The sequence below is a fragment of the Malaclemys terrapin genome, chromosome 1, assembly GCF_027887155.1.
Source record: "Malaclemys terrapin pileata isolate rMalTer1 chromosome 1, rMalTer1.hap1, whole genome shotgun sequence".
Taxonomy (NCBI): Eukaryota; Metazoa; Chordata; order Testudines; family Emydidae; genus Malaclemys; species Malaclemys terrapin.
The window spans coordinates 90,768,403-90,791,427 of NC_071505.1; the positions used below are offsets into that span (position 1 = coordinate 90,768,403).

A 23,025-nucleotide genomic window follows, 5' to 3' on the forward strand; every position below is an offset into this window, starting at 1 on the left:
CGCGCGCCGCCCGGGCCTCGCAGCGAGTAAGCGTCACGTGCTTAGGGGGAAGAAAAGCACAGAATTGGCGGGGAAAGTCCTGCGCATGCGTAACTGGAGGGGCGGGGTTTATTTTTGGCGCATGGGGAGAAGCCGAGTGCGTACCGAGCACGTGCATCCGGGAGGTGAGGGCGGGGCCCAGGGGAGGGAGGCAGTTGATTCCTTTCTGGCGCTCTCTATCCTTAAAGGGCCACACACATCACCCTCCGCACCTTTCTTCCCATCCCCAGCCTGAGCCCGCTCCCTAGGGGAGCCACTGCCGGCCGGACTGAGGCACTCGGGGCAGCAGGCCATCACCCCATGCAATGCGCCTGGGGCCTGCCTGGCGTCACGGGCAGCTGGGGGGGGGGGGGGGCAAGAGGGGAGAAGGGATCTGCTGGGGAACCTAGAAGGGGAGAAGAAGAGAGTTCCTGGAGCAACGCTGCATGGGGGGGGGGCAGCCTTAGAGCAGAACCCCCGCCCTCGTGGGGGAGAGAGACAGAGGTGAGGGAGGGAAAGCTGATATGGGTCCAGGGGGGTAACAAGGGGGAAATGAGAACCTTGGGCAGGGATCCAGGTGGAAAGATCAGAATCAGTGAGGGAGAGATGGGGCGGGGGGGACAGAGAAGATGGGAGAGCAGGGAAATGGGTGGGGAAAGACACAGGGGATTCCAAATAACAAATGGGGAAGGGGAAATAATGTGCAGAAAGGAAAGAGAAAACTGAGGGATGACAAATAAGTGAGACCGAAGGAGAAAACCCAGAACCTTACATTTCATTGGTTGCAACCTATGTTTTGGGGTGACATAAAAGCCAAGCCAGCCTTTTCCTTCTTGTACTTAGAATATGGAGGAATAATCAGTCCTTGACCGAGGATACCACTGCACTTAAAACAAGCCCTATAGTTGATGGTTATTTGGTGATCTATGTGAAATCATTTTTGGCTCACTCCTGTTCCTACTGAGGTCTGCAACACAAAAGCCACAATTACAACTGGTACTAATGTTCTTCCCAATACCAGCCCCTTGTTGGCAGCCTCAGAGAAGTCAAAGACTGAATTAGCTATGGGGACTCAGGGTATGTCTACACTATGAAATTAGGTCAAATTTATAGAAGCCGGTTTTATAGAAATCGTTTTTATACAGTCGATTGTGTGTCCCCACATAAAATGCTCTAAGTGCATTAAGTCAGCGGACCGCGTCCACAGTACCGAGGCTAGTGTCGACTTCCGGAGCGTTGCACTGTGGGTAGCTATCCCACAATTCCCGCAGTCTCCGCCGCCCATTGGAATTCTGGGTTGAGATCCCAATGCCTGATGAGGCAAAAACAGTGTCGTGGGGGATTCTGGGTACATGTCATCAGGCCCCCCCACCCTACCCCGAGAGCAACGGCAGACAATCGTTTCGCGCCTTTTTTCCTGGGTTACCTGTGCAGACGACATACCACAGCAAGCATGGAGCCCGCTCAGCTCACCGTCACCATATGTCATCTGGGTGCCAGCAGACATACTGCCTTGCTACACAGCAGCAGCTAATTGCCTTTTGGCAATAGACGGTGCAGTATGACTGGTAGCCGTCATCGGCTATCTGGGTGTTGGCAGACTTGGGACTGCATTGCTATACAGCAGCAGCTCCTTGCCTTTTGGCAGTAGATGGTCTATTACGATTGGTATCCATCGTTGTCGTACTCCTCAGTGAGTTCGGTCAGAGGCGCCTGGGCAGACATGTTTTGTCTCCTGGAGACTCAGTCCTGCTGGCAGTCCTATTGCACCGTCTTGACGATGATGGCAAGCAATCGTAATGCAGCATCTTCTGCCAAGCACCCAGAAGATGCCGATGGCTATCAGTCATACTGCACCGTCTGCTGCCAGCCTAAGATGTAAAAGATAGATGGACCAGATTTGTTCTGTATTCATTTGCTTCCCCCTCCCTCCGTGAAATCAACGGCCTGCTCAACCCAGGGTTTTGAGTTCAATCTTTGGGGGGGGGGCATTCTGTGTGACAGTTGTTTGTGTTTCACCCTGATGCACAGCCACCTTTGTTGATTTTAATTCCCTGTAAGCCATGTCGTCACTCTCCCCTCCCTCCGTCAGACAATAGTTTCACGCCTTTTTTCAGCCCAGACGCCATAGCACTGGGATCATGGAGCCTGCTCAGATCACCGCGGCAATTATGAGCACTACGAACACCATGCGCATTGTCCTGGAGTATATGCAGAGCCAGAACATGCCAAAGCAAAACCAGGCAAGGAGGCTATTGCAGTGCGGCAATGAGATTGATGAAGAAATTGACATGGACATAGACCCCTCACAAAGTACAGGCCCCAGCAATGAGCAAATCATGGTGTTAATGGGGCAGGTTCATGCCATGGAACGCCGATTCTGGGCCCGGGAAACAAGCACAGACTGGTGGGACCGCACCGTGTTGCAGGTGTGGGACGATTCCCAGTGGCTGCGAAACTTTTGCATGCGTAAGGGCACTTTCATGGAACTTTGTGACTTGCTTTCCCCTGCCCTGAAGAGCCAGAATACAAGGATGAGAGCAGCCCTCACAGTTGAGAAGTGAGTGGCGATAGCCCTGTGGAAGCTTGCAATGCCAGACAGCTACCAGTCAGTCGGGAATCAATTTGGAGTGGGCAAATCTATTGTGGGGGCTGCTGTGATCCAACTAGCCAACGCAATCAAAGACCTGCTGGTATCAAGGGTAGTGACTCTGGGAAACGTGCAGGTCATAGTGGATGGCTTTGCTGCAATGGGATTCCTTAACTGTGGTGGGGCGATAGACAGAACCCATATCCCTATCTTGTCACCGGAGCACCAAGCCAGCGAGTACATAAACCGAAAAGGGTACTTTTCAATGCTGCTGCAAGCTCTGGTGGATCATAAGGGACATTTCACTAACATCAACGTGGGATGGCCGGGAAAGGTACATGATGCTTGTGTCGTCAGGAACTCTGGTCTGTTTCAAAAGCTGGAGGAAGGGACTTTCTTCCTGGACCAGAAAATAATCGCTGGGGATGTTGAAATGCCTATAGTTATCTTTGGGGACCCAGCCTACCCCTTAATGCCATGGCTCATGAAGCCGTACGCAGGCAGCCTGGACAGTAGTCAGGACCTGTTCAACTATAGGCTGAGCAAGTGCTGAATGGTGGTAGAATGTGCATTTGGACGTTTAAAAGCACGCTGGCGCAGTTTACTGACTTGGATAGACCTCAGCTAAACCAATATCCCCATTTTTATTGCTGCTTGCTGTGTGCTCCACAATATCTGTGAGAGTAAGGGGGAGACATTTATGGCGGGGTGGGAGGTTGAGGCAAATCACCTGGCGGCTGATTACACGCAGCCAGACACCAGGGCAGTTAGAAGAGTACAACAGGGCACGGTGTGCATCAGAGAAGCTTTGAATGCCAGTTTTGTGACTGGCCAGGCTACGGTGTGAAACTTCTGTTTGTTTCTCCTTGATGAATCCCCCCCCCCCCCCCCCGGTTCACTCTACTTCCCTGTAAGCTAACCACCCTCCCTTCCCCGCTTCGAGCACCACTTGCAGAGGCAATAAAGTCATTGTTACTTCACATTCATGGATTCTTTATTAATTCATCACACAAATAGGATAACTGCCAAGGTAGCCCAGGAGGGGTGGGGGAGGAGAGAAGCACCGGGTGGGGTGGGGAGGAGGGAAGGACAAGGACACACTGCACTTTAAAACTTTAACACTTATGGAAGGCCAGCCTTCTGATCCTTGGGCAATCCTCTGGGGTGGAGTGGCTGGGTGGCCGGAGGCCCCCCCACCGCGTTCTTGGGCGTCTGGGTGGGGAGGCTGCGGAACTTGGGGAGGAGGGCTGTTGGTTACACAGGGGCTGTAGCAGCGGTCTCTGCTCCTGCTGCCTTTTCTGCAGCTCAACCATACGCTGGAGCATATCAGTTTGATGCTCCAGCAGCCAGAGCATCGACTCTTGCCTTCTGTCAGCAAGCTGACGCCACTTATCCTCTTCAGCCCACAATTCAGCCCGCCACATCTCCTCTTGTTCATATTGTGCTTTTCTGCACTTTGACATTGTCTGCCTCCACGCATTCTGCTGTTCTCTGTCAGCGTGCTCTGGAGCTCTGAGAACATATCATCCCGAGTCCGCCGTTTTCTCCTTCTAATCTTCACTAGCCTCTGTGAAGGAGAAACATTTACAGCTGGTGGAGGAGAAGGAAGAGGTGGTTAAAAAGACATATTTTAGAGAACAATGGGTACACACTTTCACGTTAAATTTTGCTGTGCACATTACACAGCACATGTGCTTTCGTTACAAGGTCGCATTTCTCCTCTTATATTGAGGGCCTGCCAGTTTGGTGTGAGAGATCACTCACGCAGTGCCAGGCAACAGAATTCGGCTTGCGGGCAGCCATGGTAAGCCACAGTCTTTTGGCTTTTTTAACCTTCATAACGTGGGAATGGTTTCGAACAGCAGCGCCCTCATTTCCCATACCAAGCACCCGTTGGGTTGGCCATTTAAAATGGGTTTGCAATGTAAAAGGAGGGGCTGCACAAACCCAACAATCCACCCTTCCCCCCCCACACCCAATTCTCTGGGATGATCACTTCACCCCTCCCCCCCACCACGTGGCTAACAGCGGGGAATATTTCTGTTCAGCCGAGCAGGAACGGGCACCTCTGAATGTTCCCTTAATAAAATCACCCCATTTCAACCAGGTGACCATGAATGATATCACTCTCCTGGGGATAACAAAGAGAGATAAGGAATGGGTGTTGTCTGCATGCCAGCAAACACCAGGACCATACGCTGCCATGCTTTGTTATGCAATGATTCCAGACTACGTGCTACTGGCCTGGCGTGGTAAAGTGTCCTACCATGGCGGACGGGATAAGGCAGCCCTCCCCAGAAACCTTTTGCAAAGGCTTTGGGAGTACATGAAGGAGAGCTTTCTGGAGATGTCCCTGGAGGATTTCCGCTCCATCCCCATACACGTTAACAGACTTCCAGAAGCTGTACTGGCCACGATTGCCAGGGCAAATTAATCATTAATGATTAAACACGCTTGCTTTTAAACCATGTGTAATATTTACAAAGGTACACTCACCAGAGGTCCCTTGTGCGCCCTCAGAGTCTGGGAGCATGGCTTGGGTGAGTTCGGGGGTTACTGGTTCCAGGTCCAGGGTGATAAACATATCCTGGCTGTTTGGGAAACCGGTTTCTCTGCTTCCTTGCTGTGAGCTATCTTCATTGTCTTCATCATCATCATCTTCCTCGTCCCCCAAACCCACTTCCGTGTTGTGTGATTCTCCATAGATGGAGTCAAAGCACAGGGTTGGGGTAGTGGTGGCTGCACCCCCTACCATGGCATGCAGCTCCGCGTAGAAGCGGCATGTCTGCGGCTCTGCCCCGGACCTTCCGTTTGCCTCTCTGGCTTTGTGGTAGGCTTGCCTTAGCTCCTTAATTTTCACGCGGCACTGCTGTGCGTCCCTGTTATGGCCTCTATCCTTCATGCCCTTTGAGACTTTTTCTAATGTTCTGGCATTTCGTTTACTGATAAGGAGTTCAGCTAGCACTGATTCTTCTCTCCATATGGGGAGCAGATCCCGTACCTCCCGTTCTGTCCATGCTGGAGCTCTTTTGCGATCCTGGGACTCCATCGTGGTTACCTGTGCTGATGAGCTCTGCGTGGTCACCTGTGCTCTCCACGCTGGGCAAACAGGAAATGAAATTCAAAACTTCGCGGGGCTTTTCCTGTCTACCTGCTCAGTGCATCTGAGTTGAGAGTGCTGTCCAGAGCAGTCACAATGAAGCACTGTGGGATAGCTCCCGGAGGCCAATACCGTCGAATTCATAGATTCATAGATTATAGGACTGGAAGGGACCTCGAGAGGTCATCGAGTCCAGTCCCCTGCCCGCATGGCAGGACCAAATACTGTCTAGACCATCCCTGATAGACATTTATCTAACCTACTCTTAAATATCTCCAGAGACGGAGATTCCACAACCTCCCTAGGCAATTTGTTCCAGTGTTTAACCACCCTGACAGTTAGGAACTTTTTCCTAATGTCCAACCTAGACCTCCCTTGCTGCAGTTTAAACCCATTGTTTCTGGTTCTATCCTTAGAGGCTAAGGTGAACAAGTTCTCTCCCTCCTCCTTATGACACCCTATTAGATACCTGAAAACTGCTATCATGTCCCCTCTCAGTCTTCTCTTTTCCAAACTAAACAAACCCAGTTCTTTCAGCCTTCCTTCATAGGTCATGTTCTCAAGACCTTTAATCATTCTTGTTGCTCTTCTTTGGACCCTTTCCAATTTCTCCACATCTTTTTTAAAATGCGGCGCCCAGAACTGGACACAATACTCCAGCTGAGGCCTAACCAGAGCAGAGTAGAGCGGAAGAATGACTTCTCGTGTCTTGCTCACAACACACCTGTTAATGCATCCCAGAATCATGTTTGCTTTTTTTGCAACAGCATCACACTGTTGACTCATATTTAGCTTGTGGTCCACTATAACCCCTAGATCCCTTTCTGCCGTACTCCTTCCTAGACAGTCTTTTCCCATTCTGTATGTGTGAAATTGATTTTTCCTTCCTAAGTGGAGCACTTTGCATTTGTCTTTGTTAAACTTCATCCTGTTTACCTCAGCCCATTTCTCCAATTTGTCCAGATCATTTTGAATTATGACCCTGTCCTCCAAAGTAGTTGCAATCCCTCCCAGTTTGGTATCATCCGCAAACTTAATAAGCGTACTTTCTATGCCAATACCTAAGTCGTTGATGAAGATATTGAACAGAGCCGGTCCCAAAACAGACCCCTGCGGAACCCCACTCGTTACGCCTTTCCAGCAGGATTGGGAACCGTTAATAACAACTCTCTGAGTACGGTTATCCAGCCAGTTATGCACCCACCTTATAGTAGACCCATCTAATTTGTATTTGCCTAGTTTATCGATAAGAATATCATGCGAGACCGTATCAAATGCCTTACTAAAGTCTAGGTATACCACATCCACCGCTTCACCCTTATCCACAAGGCTCGTTATCCTATCAAAGAAAGCTATCAGATTGGTTTGACATGATTTGTTCTTCACAAATCCATGCTGGCTGTTCCCTATCACCTTACCACCTTCCAAGTGTTTGCAGATGATTTCCTTAATTACTTGCTCCATTATCTTCCCTGGCACAGAAGTTAAACTAACTGGTCTGTAGTTACCTGGGTTGTTTTTATTTCCCTTTTTATAGATGGGCACTATATTTGCCCTTTTCCAGTCTTCTGGAATCTCTCCTGTCTCCCATGACTTTCCAAAGATAATAGCTAGAGGCTCAGATACCTCCTCTATTAGCTCCTTGAGTATTCTAGGATGCATTTCATCAGGCCCGGGTGACTTGCAGGCATCTAACTTTTCTAAGTGATTTTTAACTTGTTCTTTTTTTATTTTATCCGCTAAACCTACCCCCTTCCCATTAGCATTCACTATGTTAGGCATTCCTTCAGACTTCTCGGTGAAGACCGAAACAAAGAAGTCATTAAGCATCTCTGCCATTTCCAAGTTTCCTGTTACTGTTTCTCCCTCTTCACTAAGCAGTGGGCCTACCCTGTCTTTGGTCTTCCTCTTGCTTCTAATGTATTGATAAAAAGTCTTCTTGTTTCCTTTTATTCCCGTAGCTAGTTTGAGCTCATTTTGTGCCTTTGCCTTTCTAATCTTGCCCCTGCATTCCTGTGTTGTTTGCCTATATTCATCCTTTGTAAACTGTCCTAGTTTCCATTTTTTATATGACTCCTTTTTATTTTTTAGATCGTGCAAGATCTCGTGGTTAAGCCAAGGTGGTCTTTTGCCACATTTTCTATCTTTCCTAACCAGCGGAATAGCTTGCTTTTGGGCCCTTAATAGCGTCCCTTTGAAAAACTGCCAACTCTCCTCAGTTGTTTTTCCCCTCAGTCTTGATTCCCATGGGACCTTACCCATCAGCTCTCTGAGCTTCCCAAAATCTGCCTTCCTGAAATCCATTGTCTCTATTTTGCTGTTCTCCCTTCTACCCTTCCTTAGAATTGCAAACTCTATGATTTCATGATCACTTTCACCCAGGCTGCCTTCTACTTTCACATTCTCAACGAGTTCCTCCCTATTTGTTAAAATCAAGTCTAGAACAGCTTCCCCCCTAGTAGCTTTTTCAACCTTCTGAAATAAAAAGTTGTCTCCAATGCAGTCCAAGAATTTGTTGGATAGTCTGTGCCCGGTTGTGTTATTTTCCCAACATATATCCGGATAGTTGAAGTCCCCCATCACCACCAAATCTTGGGCTTTGGATGATTTTGTTAGTTGCTTGAAAAAAGCCTCATCCACCTCTTCCACCTGGTTAGGTGGCCTGTAGTAGACTCCTAGCATGACATCTCCCTTGTTTTTTGCCCCTTTAAGCCTAACCCAGAGACTCTCAACACTTCCGTCTCCTATGTCCATCTCTACCTCAGTCCAAGTGTGTACATTTTTAATATATAAGGCAACACCTCCTCCCTTTTTCCCCTGTCTATCCTTCCTGAGCAAGCTGTACCCATCCACACCAACATTCCAATCATGTGTATTATCCCACCAAGTTTCAGTGATGCCAACAATGTCATAGTTGTATTTATTTATTAGCACTTCCAGTTCTTCCTGCTTATTCCCCATACTTCTCGCATTTGTATATAGGCATCTAAGATACTGGTTTGATCTTTCCTCCCAGTTTTGTCCTGACTCTCCTTTCTCTCTGCCAATATAGCCCACACTCCCTCTCGTTTCCGACCCATCTCCCCGGTCTCCATGTTCCCCACTTACCTGTGGGCTTTGCTCACCTGTCCCCGTCGAACCTAGCTTAAAGCCCTCCTCACTAGGTTAGCCAGTCTGTGTCCGAATAGGGTCTTTCCTCTCCTCGAAAGGTGAACGCCATCTCTGCCTAGCAGTCCTTCCTCGAATAGCATCCCGTGGTCTAGGAAGCCAAAGCCCTCCTGGCGACACCATCTTCGCAGCCAGGCATTCACCTCCATGATGCATCTGTCTCTGCCTGGGCCCCTACCTTTGACAGGAAGAATTGAAGAGAATACCACCTGCGCTCCAAACTCCTTCACCCGTACTCCCAGAGCCCTGTAGTCACTCTTGATCCGCTCAATGTCACACCGCGCAGTATCATTTGTGCCCACATGGATGAGTAGCATGGGGTAGTAGTCAGAGGGCTGGATAATCCTCGACAATGCCTCCGTAACGTCTCGGATACGGGCCCCCGGCAGGCAGCATACCTCCCGAGATGAGATGTCAGGGCGACAGATGGGCGCCTCCGTCCCCCTCAGCAGAGAGTCTCCGACCACCACTACCCTACGTTTCCTATTCGCAGTGGTGGCAGCAGACTTTCCAGCCTTAGGGGTACGAGGCTTCTCCTCCTTTACTGTAGGGAGTGATTCCTTCTTTCCTGTGTCAAGAACAGCATAACGGTTACCTATAACCACGGCAGGAGGGTTCGGAGCAAGGGTGGAGCACTGCCTGCTGCCAGAAGTAACCAGCTGCCAGTGTCCACCCTGAGCCATCTCCTCCTCCACCAGTGGTGTATCAGCAGTCCTGCGTACTGGGACAGCTACCTCAGCTGTCTCCACATGGACACTGTCGAGGAATTGCTCATGGATACGGATGCTCCTCAACCTAGCCACCTCCTCCTGTAGCTCTCCCACCTGCTGCCTGAGAGATTCCACCAGCAGGCACCTCTCACATTGGATGGTCCCCCCAGCCTGGATATCAGTAAGTGGAAATTGCAAGTTACAGTCTTTGCAAAACCACACCAGGATCTGGGTAGAGGCATCCATGCTTAGGCACTCTGTCTGGCTACAGGCACAGGTGGAGGAGACAGTAGCAGTGCTGGCACAGGTGTTGCGGGTCTTCCTAACCATCGTAAGGCTCCCTCTGTCAAACTCCCGTCTGCAGCCCCCTGTCAGCTGAAAGGGTTGTTTAAGCGAAAAGTTATGAATGTAGTTGCTTTATAGGTATTAAGGGGAATCAAGGGAAAACAGATGGAACCGGCAAGGGACCCTCGCCCCCTTCCTGCTCCTCTTCCAAACTCCCTTGCGAAACTCCCTGTTATTGCGTCCACACTACCCCAAATCCGACCCAGAAAGGCCGATTTCAGCACTAATCCCCTCGTCAGAGGTGGAGTAAAGAAACCGGTTTAAAGGGCCCTTTAAGTCGAAAAAAAGGGCTTCGTCGTGTGGACGTGTCCAGGCTTAATTCGATTTAACGCTGCTAAATTCAACCTAAACTCGTAGTGTAGATCAGGCCTCAATCTCTTTTCTTACCCCTAGAGATGGGCCCTTCAAGTCAGAGTTTAAACATCAGCTGTGTGTGTTTTGAGACGCCTGAACTGCTGCTGTAGTGCAGTAACTGCATTGTAGAATACCTAAGAGATGGTAGTCTCCAGAACTATAATTACAGCAGCTTTTCCCAGCATAGATTCACTTAGAATGCTGAACGTTTAGCACTGCCACCCAGTAGCATGCACCTTTACCTTAACCTTACAGCAGCATTCAGGGGGCATAGAGATGTCTTTCATCCATTCTCTGGTCTGCACAGAACTGCAGAACAGATCCTGTGTTCATAGTCCCGTGTTTCGCATCAGTAAGGGTGTCTTGGGAATTCATAATCCAACGCTAAGTGTGTATGTGTTTTGTTTAGAGTAGGGAAGGGAACAAGGATGAATGACATTAGCAGGCACAATATTTGCTTATGTCTCTCCAAGTCCAGAAAATTATCATGATGGTTTTTTTGCATTTGGAACTAGGAAGGTTTTAAAAATGAGTTAAACATTTGCATCCCTTTCTGAATAGGGAAGATGGAACAAAGACTAAAAAAGACTGAAATATGGAAAGACAAAAGAGAACAAAGGTGGAGTTACAGCAAAAGGAATATAATTGTATGCCTCTGTATATCCTGGAAATATAACACGTTATCTCTCTCAATTTTTTACGTGTGGAAATCCAGTGCAATATAGATGAAAGTCAGGAACTAAGGATCAAGATAGGCAATCAGCTGATACAGAATTTAGAGCCTGGTTTGCCAATACGGCCATAGCTCTTAGAGCCTTCAACTAGAATTATGATTATCAGCTGTTCTGAAAAGCAAGTCCTTAGAGTCTAAAGCAACAGAAATTAAAATTGTAATGATGTACTTTTCAGACACATCTTGTTAATTCTCCATACCCTGGCTAGTAGGGAATTGTATCATTCAGTATACTGTCAACAAAGCGTCCACCTCTTTCTTTGGGAGAGGATTCAGTCATCTGAAAGATCGCACTGTTAGAAAAATATGTTGATGCCCAGCTAAAATCTCACCCTGTTACTCCAAACTACCCTGAATAATTTATGTGCCTTGTATAGTGTGAGTAGGTTTGTCTTTCTATTCAGAATGCATTTGAAATCAGAATTCAGCTCTGCCTCTAATCTCCAGCATAACAATCTCTATATGGAAACCCCAGGCTGAGCAGGATATCGAAGAATGTTTCGGCCAAAATCCCTTTTCGCTGCAAGCAAAGCTGGTCTCTGGTTCCTGAATTGTTGCTTCTGTAATGGGACCTGATCACGCGCAGGGGGCGCAATGCACAACACAACCCACGTATATCCAGATTAGATCTGGCCGGTTTTTAAAAAGAGCAGCGCTGGCCCTTTAAGATGAGTCTCTCCTGGCTCCCCGCCCGGCCGGGCTCAGCTAAACCTCATTTCCGGGCGCGACGCACTTAGAGCGTTTTAGGTTTTTTCCCTCCGTGAAGCTTTCGGGCCGAGAGGATCGCTCCGCTCCGCACAGGGAAGGGCTCGGTTCGCCTACCGCGCAGCCATGGTGAGTGGCGCCCAGGCCGGGGTAGCCCATGTGGGCTGATGGCTAAGCACGTGGGGGGCGGAACGCTGGGACACTCCGCGTTCTGCAAGCAGCGTGCGCAAGGAAGGGGATAGCCGGGCGGGCTACCGGGAGCCCTGCCTGGGCCGGGGCACGTGGAGCACAGGGGCCGCCACGTGGGAGGGGGAAGAGGCCGCTGGGGCGCCCGTATATCTGAACACCCGTCCATGATTCCTACTGCCGCGCACAGGGCAGCTGACCGGTCACAGCAACTGCGGTCATGTCCTGTGGCTTTTGTGTGCGCAACTGCTCGCCCTCCTCTGAGCGCTGTGTCCCGATTCCCGTTCATTCACTTCACTGCCTACGTGCTCCCCCGCTGGGTGGGGTGGGAGCTTGCGAAGACCAGCAGGATGATAGCTACCTCCCCACATCTCGGTGTGGGGGAGTACAGGGCTGGGTGGGAGCACATGGAGGTTATGCTTTCCCCGTCCTCCGCCTTGTGATAAGGTATGAGAACAGTATAGGATGTTGCTGCTTATTTCACAACATGAGTCTCCGTTTATTGAATGTTAATTGACCATAATACAAAGGGGTAAGGTACAGCAAAAATTCTTGTAGCAATAACAGTATTTAGTTCTTATACTGCTTTTTGTCTGTAGATTTCAAACCACTTGGCAGAGGGAAACTGAGATATAGGGGTTTCAGAGTAGTAGCCGTGTTAGTCTGTGTCAGCAAAAAGAACGATGAGTACTTGTGGCACCTTAGAGACTAACAAATTTATAGAGGTGACATGGCTTGCCAAAGCTTACCCAGCCATCCAGTGGCACGTGACCCAGGTCTCCCAAGTCCACTCTGTGTTCTAGCCATTAGATCATAAAATATCAGGGTTTGAAGGGACCTCAGGAGGTCATCTAGTCCAACCCCCTGCTCAAAGCAGGACCAATTCCCAACTAAATCATCCCAGCCAGGGTTTTGTCAAGCCTGACCTTAAAAACTCCTAAGGAAGGAGATTCCACCACTTCCCTAGGTAACCCATTCCAGTGCTTCACCACCCTCCTAGTGAAAAAGTTTTTCCTAATATCCAACCTAAACCTCCCCCACTGCAACTTGAGACCATTACTCCTTGTTCTGTCATCTGGTACAACTGAGAACAGTCTAGATCCATCCTCTTTGAAACCACCTTTCAGGTAGTTGAAAATGGCTATCAAATCCCTCCTCATTCTTCTCTTCTGCAGACTAAACAATCCCAGTTCCTTCAGCCTCTCCTCATAAGTCATGTGCTCCAGCCCTCTAATAATTTTTATTGCCCTCTGCTGGACTCTTTCTAATTTTTCCACATTCTTCTTGTAGTGTGGGGCCCAAAACTGGACACAGTACTCCAGATGAAGCCTCACCAATGTTGAATAGAGGGGAATGATCACGTCCCTCGATCTGCTGGCAACGCCCCTACTTATACAGCCCAAAATGCTGTTAGCCTTCTTGGCAACAAGGGCACACTTTTGATTCATATCCAGCTTCTTGTCCACTGTAACCCCTAGGTCCTTTTCTGCAGAACTGCTTCCTAACCATTCGGTCCCTACTCTGTAGCAGTGCATGGGATTCTTCCGTCCTAAGTGCAGGACTCTGCACTTGTCCTTGTTGAACATCATCAGATTTCTTTTGGTCCAATCCTCTAATTTGTCTAGGTCCCTCTGTATTGTATCCCGACCCTCCAGAGTATCTACCACTCCTCCCAGTTTAGTGTCATCTGCAAACTTGCTGAGAGTGCAGTCCACGCCATCCTCCAGAACATTAATGAAGATATTGAACAAAACCAGCCCCAGAACTGACCCTTAGGGCACTCCGCTTGATACCGGCTGCCAACTAGACATGGAGCTATTGATCACTACCCATTGAGCCCGATGATCTAGCCAGGTTTCTATCCACCTTACAGTCCATTCATCCAGCCCATACTACTTTAACTTGCCAGCAAGAATACTGTGGAAGACCATATCAAAAGCTTTGCTAAAGTCAAGGAATAACACATTCACTGCTTTCCCCTCATCCACAGACCCAGTTATCTCCTCATAGAAGGCAATTAGGTTAGTCAGGCATGACTTGCCCTTGGTGAATCCATGCTGACTGTTCCTGATCACGTTGCTCTCCTAAGTGCTTCAGAATTGATTCCTTGAGGACCTGCTCCATGATTTTTCCAGGGACTGAGGTGAGGCTGACTGGCCTGTAGTTCCCCGGATCCTCCTTCTTCCCTTTTTTAAAGATGGGCACTACATTAGCCTTTTTCCAGTCATCCGGGACCTCCCCCAATCGCCATGAGTTTTCAAAGATAATGGCCAATGGCTCTGCAATTGCATCCGCCAACTCCTTTAGCACCCTCAAATGCAGCGCATCCGGCCCCATGGATTTGTGCTCATCCAGCTTTTCTAAATAGTCCCAAACCACTTCTTTCTCCTCAGAGGGCTGGTCACCTCCTCCCCATGCTGTGCTGCCCAGTGCAGCAGTCTGGGAGTTGACCTTGTTTGTGAAGACAGAGGCAAAAAAAAGCATTGAGTACATTAGCTTTTTCCACATCCTCTGTCACTAGTTGCCTCCCTCATTCAGTAAGGGGCCCACACTTTCCTTGATTTCCTTCTTGTTGCTAACATACCTGAAGAAACCCTTCTTGTTACTCTTAACATCTCTTGCTAGCTGCAAGTCCAAGTGTGATTTGACTTCCTGATTTCACTCCTGCATGCCTGAGCAATATTTTTATACTCCTCCCTGGTCATTTGTCCAATCTTCCACGTCTTGTAAGCTTCTTTTTTGCATTTAAGATCAGCAAGGATTTCACTGTTAAGCCAAGCTGGTCGCCTGCCATATTTACTATTCTTTCTATGCATCAGGATGGTTTGTTCCTGCAACCTCAATAAGGATTCTTTAAAATACAGCCAGCTCTCCTGGACTCCTTTCCCTCTCATGTTATTCTTCCAGGGGATCCTGCCCATCAGTTCCCTGAGGAAGTCAAAGTCTGCTTTTCTGAAGTCCAGGGCCCGTATACTGCTGCTCTCCTTTCTTCCTTGTGTCAGGATCCTGAACTCTACCATCTCATGGCCACTGCCTCCCAGGTTCCCATCTACTTTTGCTTCCCCTACTAATTCTTCCCGGTTTGTGAGCAGCAGGTCTAGAAGAGCTCTGCGCCTAGTTGGTTCCTCCAGCACTTGCACCAGGAAATTGTCTCCTACACTTTCCAAAAACTTCCTGGATTGTCTGCGCACCGCTGTATTGCTCTCCCAGCAGGATCACACTGTCTCCTTCTAGGAGGTATCCTGTTGTGCCTTTCTAAGGCATAAGAATGTCTCAAACTGGAGAAGCAGAGCTGTCTCTGTCTAGACAAACCTGTTCCCTCTCCTTTCAGTTCCACAATCACCTGTCTGAATATTTACTATGTGTCTGGCTACTTATATAGTAGAGCTGACCCTGAGCAGAAGCATATCCCTGTTACAGAAGGGCCTCAAAAATTCTGTCACTTGTTTGTGCAGCTCTAGAACAGTTTAACTGTTAACATAAGGTTGTAGAAAAGCCTTCATTAAAACAGGGAAGAATTCTATCTCTTCCCCTATTGATGCTGTTCGTTTGTTTTCACTTATCATGGACACAAACTAGCCTGGTTGATTTTTACTTCCTGCTTGTTAGGCGCTAGCACAAAACTGTTCCAACACTTGGAGCGGGGGGGAGAAGTGTTAAGTAGATTTCCTTTTGAATTGTTCTCAGAAAATTCCATTCTTAATTCTTAAAACATGCCTTTTCAAAAATAAACGTGGTGCCTGACTCTCTTTACAGGATTATTCTTATACGTTCAGATCTAAAAATGTGCAATTGCTGTCCCTATGTTGGCAGATAAACATTTTATATTAACATAGCACCTGAAATTGCAAAGGGCTCATTGTTGAACTATGTCTGGGCTGGAATTGGCATGGTATATGTGAAACAAAAGTATGTGGAGGGGAACTTTGGTTTAGGACTGAGAACAAACCTGTGTGTGTATGTAACTTTGGGATGCCATGCAATCTTTAGTGTCCATGCAGAGCAGACAGGACCTCAGTGTTTCCTGTCTCATCTGTGGATAGATTTTTGTGTAGGTGTTTTAGAAGAGTCAGGGACTGAGTTGATCCTGGCAGGATGTGAAGCAGTGGTTCTAAGGAGTTTGGATGTGTTAAACTCAGTATCTGCCTGTGAATGTTCCAAGTGAAGCTTTTCTCTGCTTCTTGTAATTCTTGCCTTTTTCTAGACTGAGGCAGAAGTGAACCCCAAAGCTTACCCACTGGCTGATGCACAACTCACCAAAACTCTGCTGGACCTTGTACAGCAGTCCTGCAACTACAAACAGCTACGCAAGGGTGCCAATGAAGGTGAGGTCTGTTTGTTATAAAACATGCTGTGTTTGCCGAAAGTAAAGAAAGGGTTTAATAGATTCTGGGGCCCAAAGGGATCACTGTGATGATCTAAGTCTGACCTCTGAGGCGAGAGAACTTCCCCCAGATAATTCCTAGAACATATAGTTTACCACACTAGATGTTGCAGATGATGGTTGTCTTCCCCTGTCTCCAGCTGTGGAATTGGGATGTTTGGTAATTCACCCTTCCAAATCCACATTGTTTATTTTATACAGTTTCTGGCTTGTGCAAATGTTTGGGGTTTCTTTTCTTTTCCCTTACAGAATATTCTAGCAGGAACAAAACTAACCTCTTCAGCAAAACTGTGCAGCTGCCACCTGCCTCTCTGTTAACTGCACAAAATAGGGTTGTTGGTATAACTGTTCCTGTGTGGTATTGTGTGTTTTGAGGACGGGTAGCAGGGGAGAGTGTTTTAGAAGATGGCTGGCTGGTGGTGAGACTAATTTGTCAGGATTACATCCTTAATATTTGTCTGTAGTGCCCATTGCTGTGCTGCATAAGAACTGATAGTGTTTAGGGCAGTGGTCCCCAAACTGGGGGGTGTGGAGGAATGTCCGAGGGGGCGGGGGGGCCCACTCCAGCCCTGGCTCCCCTCCTGGGCATTGGCTACAGCTCAGCCACCTGCCCCCACTCTGTCCTCAGCCCAGCTGTGACTTCGCTGCTAGCCCAGGGGGCTGCAGACATATTCCATTACTGGTAAGGCAGTGTGTGAGGGGGAAAGTTTGGGCACTACTGGCTTTGGGTAAGGATACAGACAAACCAGACTCCTATGTCCTAATTATAAAAAATAAAATGAAAAAAGTTGTTGGATCAGTTTTATCTATACAATCGCATATATCACCTTCCTTCACTCCCTCCCTGTCAAACAATACAGGTTTGATTCATAGAATATGTTCCCAACAGCCTTGTCCAATCTCTGTGTGTGTGTGTGTGTGTGTGTGTGTGTGTGTGTGATTTTCAAGAGCTCTTTGGGGCAGGACTATCTCTGTTCTGGTTGTACAACACCCAGCTCAGTGGGGTCCTGGTCCTTGACTAGAGCTCCTAGTAGCATTACTGTGGCATCTACCTATAATGGATTCACTAAATAGATTTCTGTGTTTCCTAACGTTCTCTTGTGTTAATATGCTCCACGCCAAGACCTCCACCTAATCCTTTCCCTTCTCTCTCTCTCTCTCTCTCTCTCTCCAGCCACTAAAACACTGAACAGAGGAATAGCAGAATTCATTGTGATGGCTGCAGATGCTGAGCCCCTGGAGATCATCCTGCACCTCCCTCTCTTGTGCGAGGACAAGAATGTGCCCTATGTCTTTGTGCGCTCCAAGCAGGCCCTGGGCCGGGCATGTGGTGTCTCCCGGCCTGTCATTGCCTGCTCAATTACCATCAAGGAGGGGTCACAACTGAAGCCTCAGATTCAATCCGTCCAGCAAGCTATAGAGAGACTGTTGGTTTAAATCTGCCTAAAACCCAATAGCTGAAATCCATAATTTAAAAAAGAAAAAAAAAGAAAAAAGTTGGGGAGGAAATTAATGATAGTTAGACAATACAATAGTTTGATACCAAACTCTTGTTTCAAAATGCCAGGTGTTTGTTTTACAGTGGCTTGCTCCTATTATATATTTCAACTCTCCACTGTGGGTGAGTCTAGATTTTCTCCCTCTCTCCCTTGCCGGCCTTTCAGAAGACATTCTTGCAGTACTAGTTCTCAAAACTCTGCTCAACAGAGTGAGAGTAGCTCCTCCTGTGTGATATGCAAAATAACATATTGCCCCACTTGAGGGCATGATTAACCTACACTTTTTCTCTCCCAATAATGGATTAGCTTCCTTCATTTTGCAGCAAAGTCTTCTGTGATAAGTTTGACCTGTAACAGACATGAATAATTTAATGTATGTGTTCTAGACGGTTTGGTCCAATGAGGAAAATTAAGGTGGATCTGCAGTGTAATGGTGTATATTCAGCAATTGCTGCTTTAAGGGAGAGGAAAATAATAGGGGGAGGGACAAAGACAGTGGCAGCTATGTGGTGTAGGATACAGGCCAAGCCCATTTTCACCATATCTGCTGACTCGATCAAGAGGCCACTGTATGAGAGGTGTAGAGGGAGGAGAAATCCTACTACAATGCTATGGGTGATAGTTCTAACCTTGCTTGGTGGTTTTTTGTTTTTTTTTTTTTTTTTTGGTTGGTTGGTTTTTTGGCGGGGGCGGGGTTAAACTGGTATTTTTTTAAATAAATCCATATATTCCCAGATTTGTCAACTCATGTATGTGACTTCTCTCAGCCTGTCTTGGATAGGAATGTGCTGCTAACAGCCTTTTACAATTAAAAATGAATTAGAGACACCCCTGCCCCCCAGGGCTAATGCTGTGCCTTCTAATGCAGCATATTAGAGCTGCCCTCTATCATTTTGTTTAGTAGTGGTGCGTCTGTCTGCAGCATTGCTGTGATCTACAAAAAGCTGGTTCTCAAGGGTGTTTAAACCCCCCCCCCCCCCCCCCCCCCCCACACACACACACACACACACACAACCCCACCAAAGTAAAACTGCACACACCAGGGAAGAAAATAAGCTTGCTACTTCCTGGTAGGAAGAAGCTTATCAAGGCCCACATGTGGTGAAGGAGAAATAAGGATAGCAAGGAACAGTGTAAGTATTCACAGACTCTTCCCAAAGGTGTATTGTTACTATCAGTAAAGGCCTAGCTTTAGAACTGAACATGAAAACAGAAAAAGTCTGTCTATTCTTTTCACTTTAAAGGTGAAATGAGGCTTGTGTAATAGATATCAGAGGGGTAGCGGTGTTAGTCTGAATCTGTAAAAAGCAACAGAGGGTCCTGTGGCACCTTTAAGACTAACAGAAGTATTGGAGCATAAGCTTTCGTGGGTGAATGCCCACTTCATCAGACCCAAGACTGAAGAATAGAGACACCCTTGAACTTCTCCGTGGCCTTTCCTCATTGGAATGCTGTTTCTTTTGGCCACACTAGCTCTTGGACCTTTTGCCTACCACCCACACCAGCTTTTTTTTTTATTTTATTTTTTAACTGTAAATCTTCTGTTTTGTCCAAAAGTTAAGATAGGTGCCACCCCTACAACGCCGTATTAAGTGCAATCCTGTAACTGGCATTACCACTGGTGGGGGAGGGTGCCATAAGTGGACATGAACAAATTTTCCATTGGCCGGGCTGGGTTATGCAGACTTGAATTCTAATGCTAATCTAGATGCACTCTGGTTGTGTTAACTGTTAGGTGTAGCTGTACTGAATGGTGGGATCAGTTGGAGCCAGGTAGGAAGGGCTCTTGCTGTGATACAGAGATGCGCATGTATGTTGAGGGATAAGTATACCCTATTTCAGCATTGAGTTCTGGAGGCTATATCCGAGGTATACCAGGCTGTCGTCTAGTCTCTATAGGTTTTTATACCACACTCATTAGTATCTCTTGGCGTCTTCTAATAGTGTATTAAGTAACATGACTACACTGTTATGTTCTCCCATCCTCTTCCCCACAAGGGGAAGCATAGGCAGTGGAGTGTCTTTGGTAAGGTGGGTGTTTGCTTTATAGTGAAGAAAGCAAGGTCAAAGAAATGCCTTACATTTGGAACAGAAAGTGGTGGCTTGTGATGGTTCCTGGGGAGTGTTGGTTCCATAGTCTCCAACTGCCTCTGGAACAAGTTCTGTCTCAACAATAAGAGGAAAGCTAATCTGTAAAGTTCCACTATGTGAGAGGAGCAAAGCAGTCAATCACACTTTGTCCTGGAACTTTAAATAGTCTTTATCTTCAAAGCACTCAAGGGCCCAGACCCAGGAGACTAAGACCTTCATTCAGTATTCTGTAGGAAGCTAGTGTAGAGCAGAGGACAGGTGTGTGCTCACAGTTGCATGTATTGCTGAGATGTGCTGCAATGTTTTGTGCTAGTTGGAGTTTCCCTAAGTGCTGCAGGTATCATGCCTAGGCATATCTCATTGCTGTAGTTCAACGGAGAGGTGACAAAGCCATGAATACCTAAGTTCAGGTCTTTGATGGTAGAAAGCATTATAGTCATGGCCATTATGATGGGAGAGCCCAGTGTCCGTAAGGAATCCAAGAGTAGTCCTGTAGAGTAAGCTATGCTGACCAGGTGTGTTTTTTCTTGCAATGTGGGAACGCTACACCTCCCACCCCCTCAAGCATTCTCCCATCAACATTGCTACATTTACACTGTTAGACTGGCATAGTAAGGTAGGTCGGGTGTGGATTTTCACATCCTGACCACTTTAGCTATGTTGACCAGGCCTCAGAGAGCAAATGTCCTTTTTGATGACAACCTCACTGTAGATGTGGCAGTATTGATACCTACAGTTAATCAGGGAGGTGTTGCTATACTACTGGGGAAAAAGCCCTTCTGTGGCTGTAGGAAATGTCTACACTACAGTGGCATAGCTATGATGCCACAGCTGTGCCACTGTAGCTCCTATAGCAGGGATGGGCAAACTACAGCCTGGGGGGGCTGTATCCAGCCCTCCAGACGTTTTAATCCAGCCTTTGAACTCCCTCCGAGGAGCGGGGTCTGGGGCTTGCCCCACTCCACATGGCTCCCAGAAACAGTGGCATGTCCCCACCTCTGGCTCCTATGCATAGGGGCAGCCAGGGGGCTCCACATGCTGCTCTGGAACCACAACCAATGGGAGCTGCAGGGGCGGTGCCTGCAGATAAGGCAGCACACAGAGCTGCCTGGCTGTGCCACCATGTAGGACCTGGAGAGGGGCCGTGCCGCTGCTTTTGGGAGCTGCTTGAGGTAAGTGCTGCCCAGAGCCTACACCTCTGACCCCCTCCTGTGCCCCAACCTGGATTTTCTCCCCCCTCCCCTGCCCTCCAAACCCCTTGGTCCCAGCCTAGAGCACCCTCCTGCACTCTGAACCTCTCATCCCCACCCAAACCCACACCCCGTCCTGCACCTCAACCCCCAATTTTGTGAGCATTCATGGCCCGCCATACAATTTCCATACCCAGATGTGGCCCTCAGACCAAAAAGTTTGCCCACCCCGTCCTATAGTATAGACATAACTTGATTTAAGGGATTGTAAAAAAAAAAATTTTTGACAACCCAGCTCATCAAATGAGATTTTCAGAAACAGGCTTTGAATGATCCCTTCCACTACTAAAGGTCAGCAGGTGGGGAGTACTGCCACCATAACAACCTAAAGGGGCAGAGTCCCTTCCCTGTTCCATAATTATAAAAATCAAACTTCTGAGCAGTTTGTGAGGGGGGCTGTATATCAGAACACCTTGCCACTGATGTGCTTTCACACAGTCCCATTTACTTAGTGGAGCCTTTCCTGTTCTATTTGATTAATGCTTATTTTCTTAATACTTCTGAAATAAAAGAGGAGTCTGCAGGTGGATTTTAGAGCACTTCAAAATCTCTCAACATGGACATTTTGGGCTCTGGACAAAATTATCCAAAAGAGCCACATAAGGAACAGTCTCTGAAAACTGCCCAGAGTAAGGCTCAAATTTACTCTGGGGCGGGGGGGGGGAGGGGTGGTCGTCAAATTCACTGACCACAGCATGTCACCTTGAGTTACCCAGTTACTGTGGCAAGAGATTACATGCAAGCCCTGTGACTGTTAGCAAAGTCCTACTCTAGCTACATGCATGTTTCATTTGCTTTGGTTCAAGCTGATGATGCACCATCCTGGAATTGTAAGCTTGCCATAGGTGAGATTCATCTCCGCTGTTTAGGATTTACCTGACACCCCCCCCCCCCCCCCCCTGTACACAAGAATACATTAAAAGCCATTGGCTGATTTTTAGGGAGACTGGATCTGAGGCTCAGATGATCCCAAGTGTGGACCACTAACCCTATCCCACACCACTACAAGGCAATCTGCGTTACCAGGGGGCTTTTAGAGACCTTTGAATAGTTTCTTTTAAACAGTAAACCTCTCAACCCTAACTACAGTAGAGCTGTCATTTCCTTATAAGAACAGGAGTACTTGTGGCACCTTGGTCCCTCTCAGTCCCAAGAGCCACAAGTACTCTTGTTCTTTTTGCGGATACAGACTAACACGGCTGCTACTCTGAAACATTTCCTTATAAGAGTTTCTCAACTATGATAGTTGAATATATTCACAGCCACCACTATGTAAAGGGCCTAGACACTTCACAGCATGCCAAGACAGTTGTCTCCTTTAACACTGTACAAGAGCACCAGGAATAAAGGACTGAGTGAAGGGAGAGTTTGCTTGTTAAAGGGAGCAGAGGCAATTAAACTAACCCCATTTTCATTATTTGCTAAATTTTTACATAATGAAAGGGTCTGTTAAAATCATGACTGAGGCAAGGCTAAAAGCAAAATAGACCATGAAGTCCACTTGAGTGCTATGAAGATGTAACTTACCTAATCAGCACCTCCATACTAGAGCAGGGGTGGGCAAACTTTTGGGCCAGAGGGCCATATCTGAATATGGAAATTGTATGGTGGGCCATGAATGTTCACAGAACTAGAGGTTGGGGTGTGGGCTCCAGCTCGGGGTGAGGCAAGAAATGAGGAGTTGGGGGGGACCTCTGGGCAGGGTCAAGGTTGGTATGTAGGGGGGCTCCAGGGTGGGGCTAGGGATGAGTTTGGGGTGCAGGAGGGTGCTCTGGGCTTGGACTGAGGAGGGGGATCAGGGCTGGGGCAGGAGGTTGAGGTGCAGGACGGGGTCAGGGTGCAGGTGCTGGGTGGCACTTAACTCAAGCAGCTCCCAATAGTAGGGGCAGGTC

At 47.8% G+C, this 23,025-nt stretch overlaps 1 protein-coding gene across 1 annotated transcript; it reads left to right on the forward strand.

Annotated features, from left to right (window-relative positions):
- The first annotated feature begins 11,722 nt into the window (after positions 1 to 11,722).
- Positions 11,723 to 17,977, forward strand: SNU13 (small nuclear ribonucleoprotein 13). Its single transcript, XM_054016226.1, has 3 exons — positions 11,723 to 11,852; positions 16,114 to 16,234; positions 17,468 to 17,977. Exons 1-3 carry the CDS (start codon positions 11,850 to 11,852, stop codon positions 17,728 to 17,730), a joined length of 387 nt encoding a protein of 128 aa, XP_053872201.1. The 5' UTR covers positions 11,723 to 11,849; the 3' UTR covers positions 17,731 to 17,977.
- Positions 17,978 to 23,025: the final 5,048 nt, after the last annotated feature.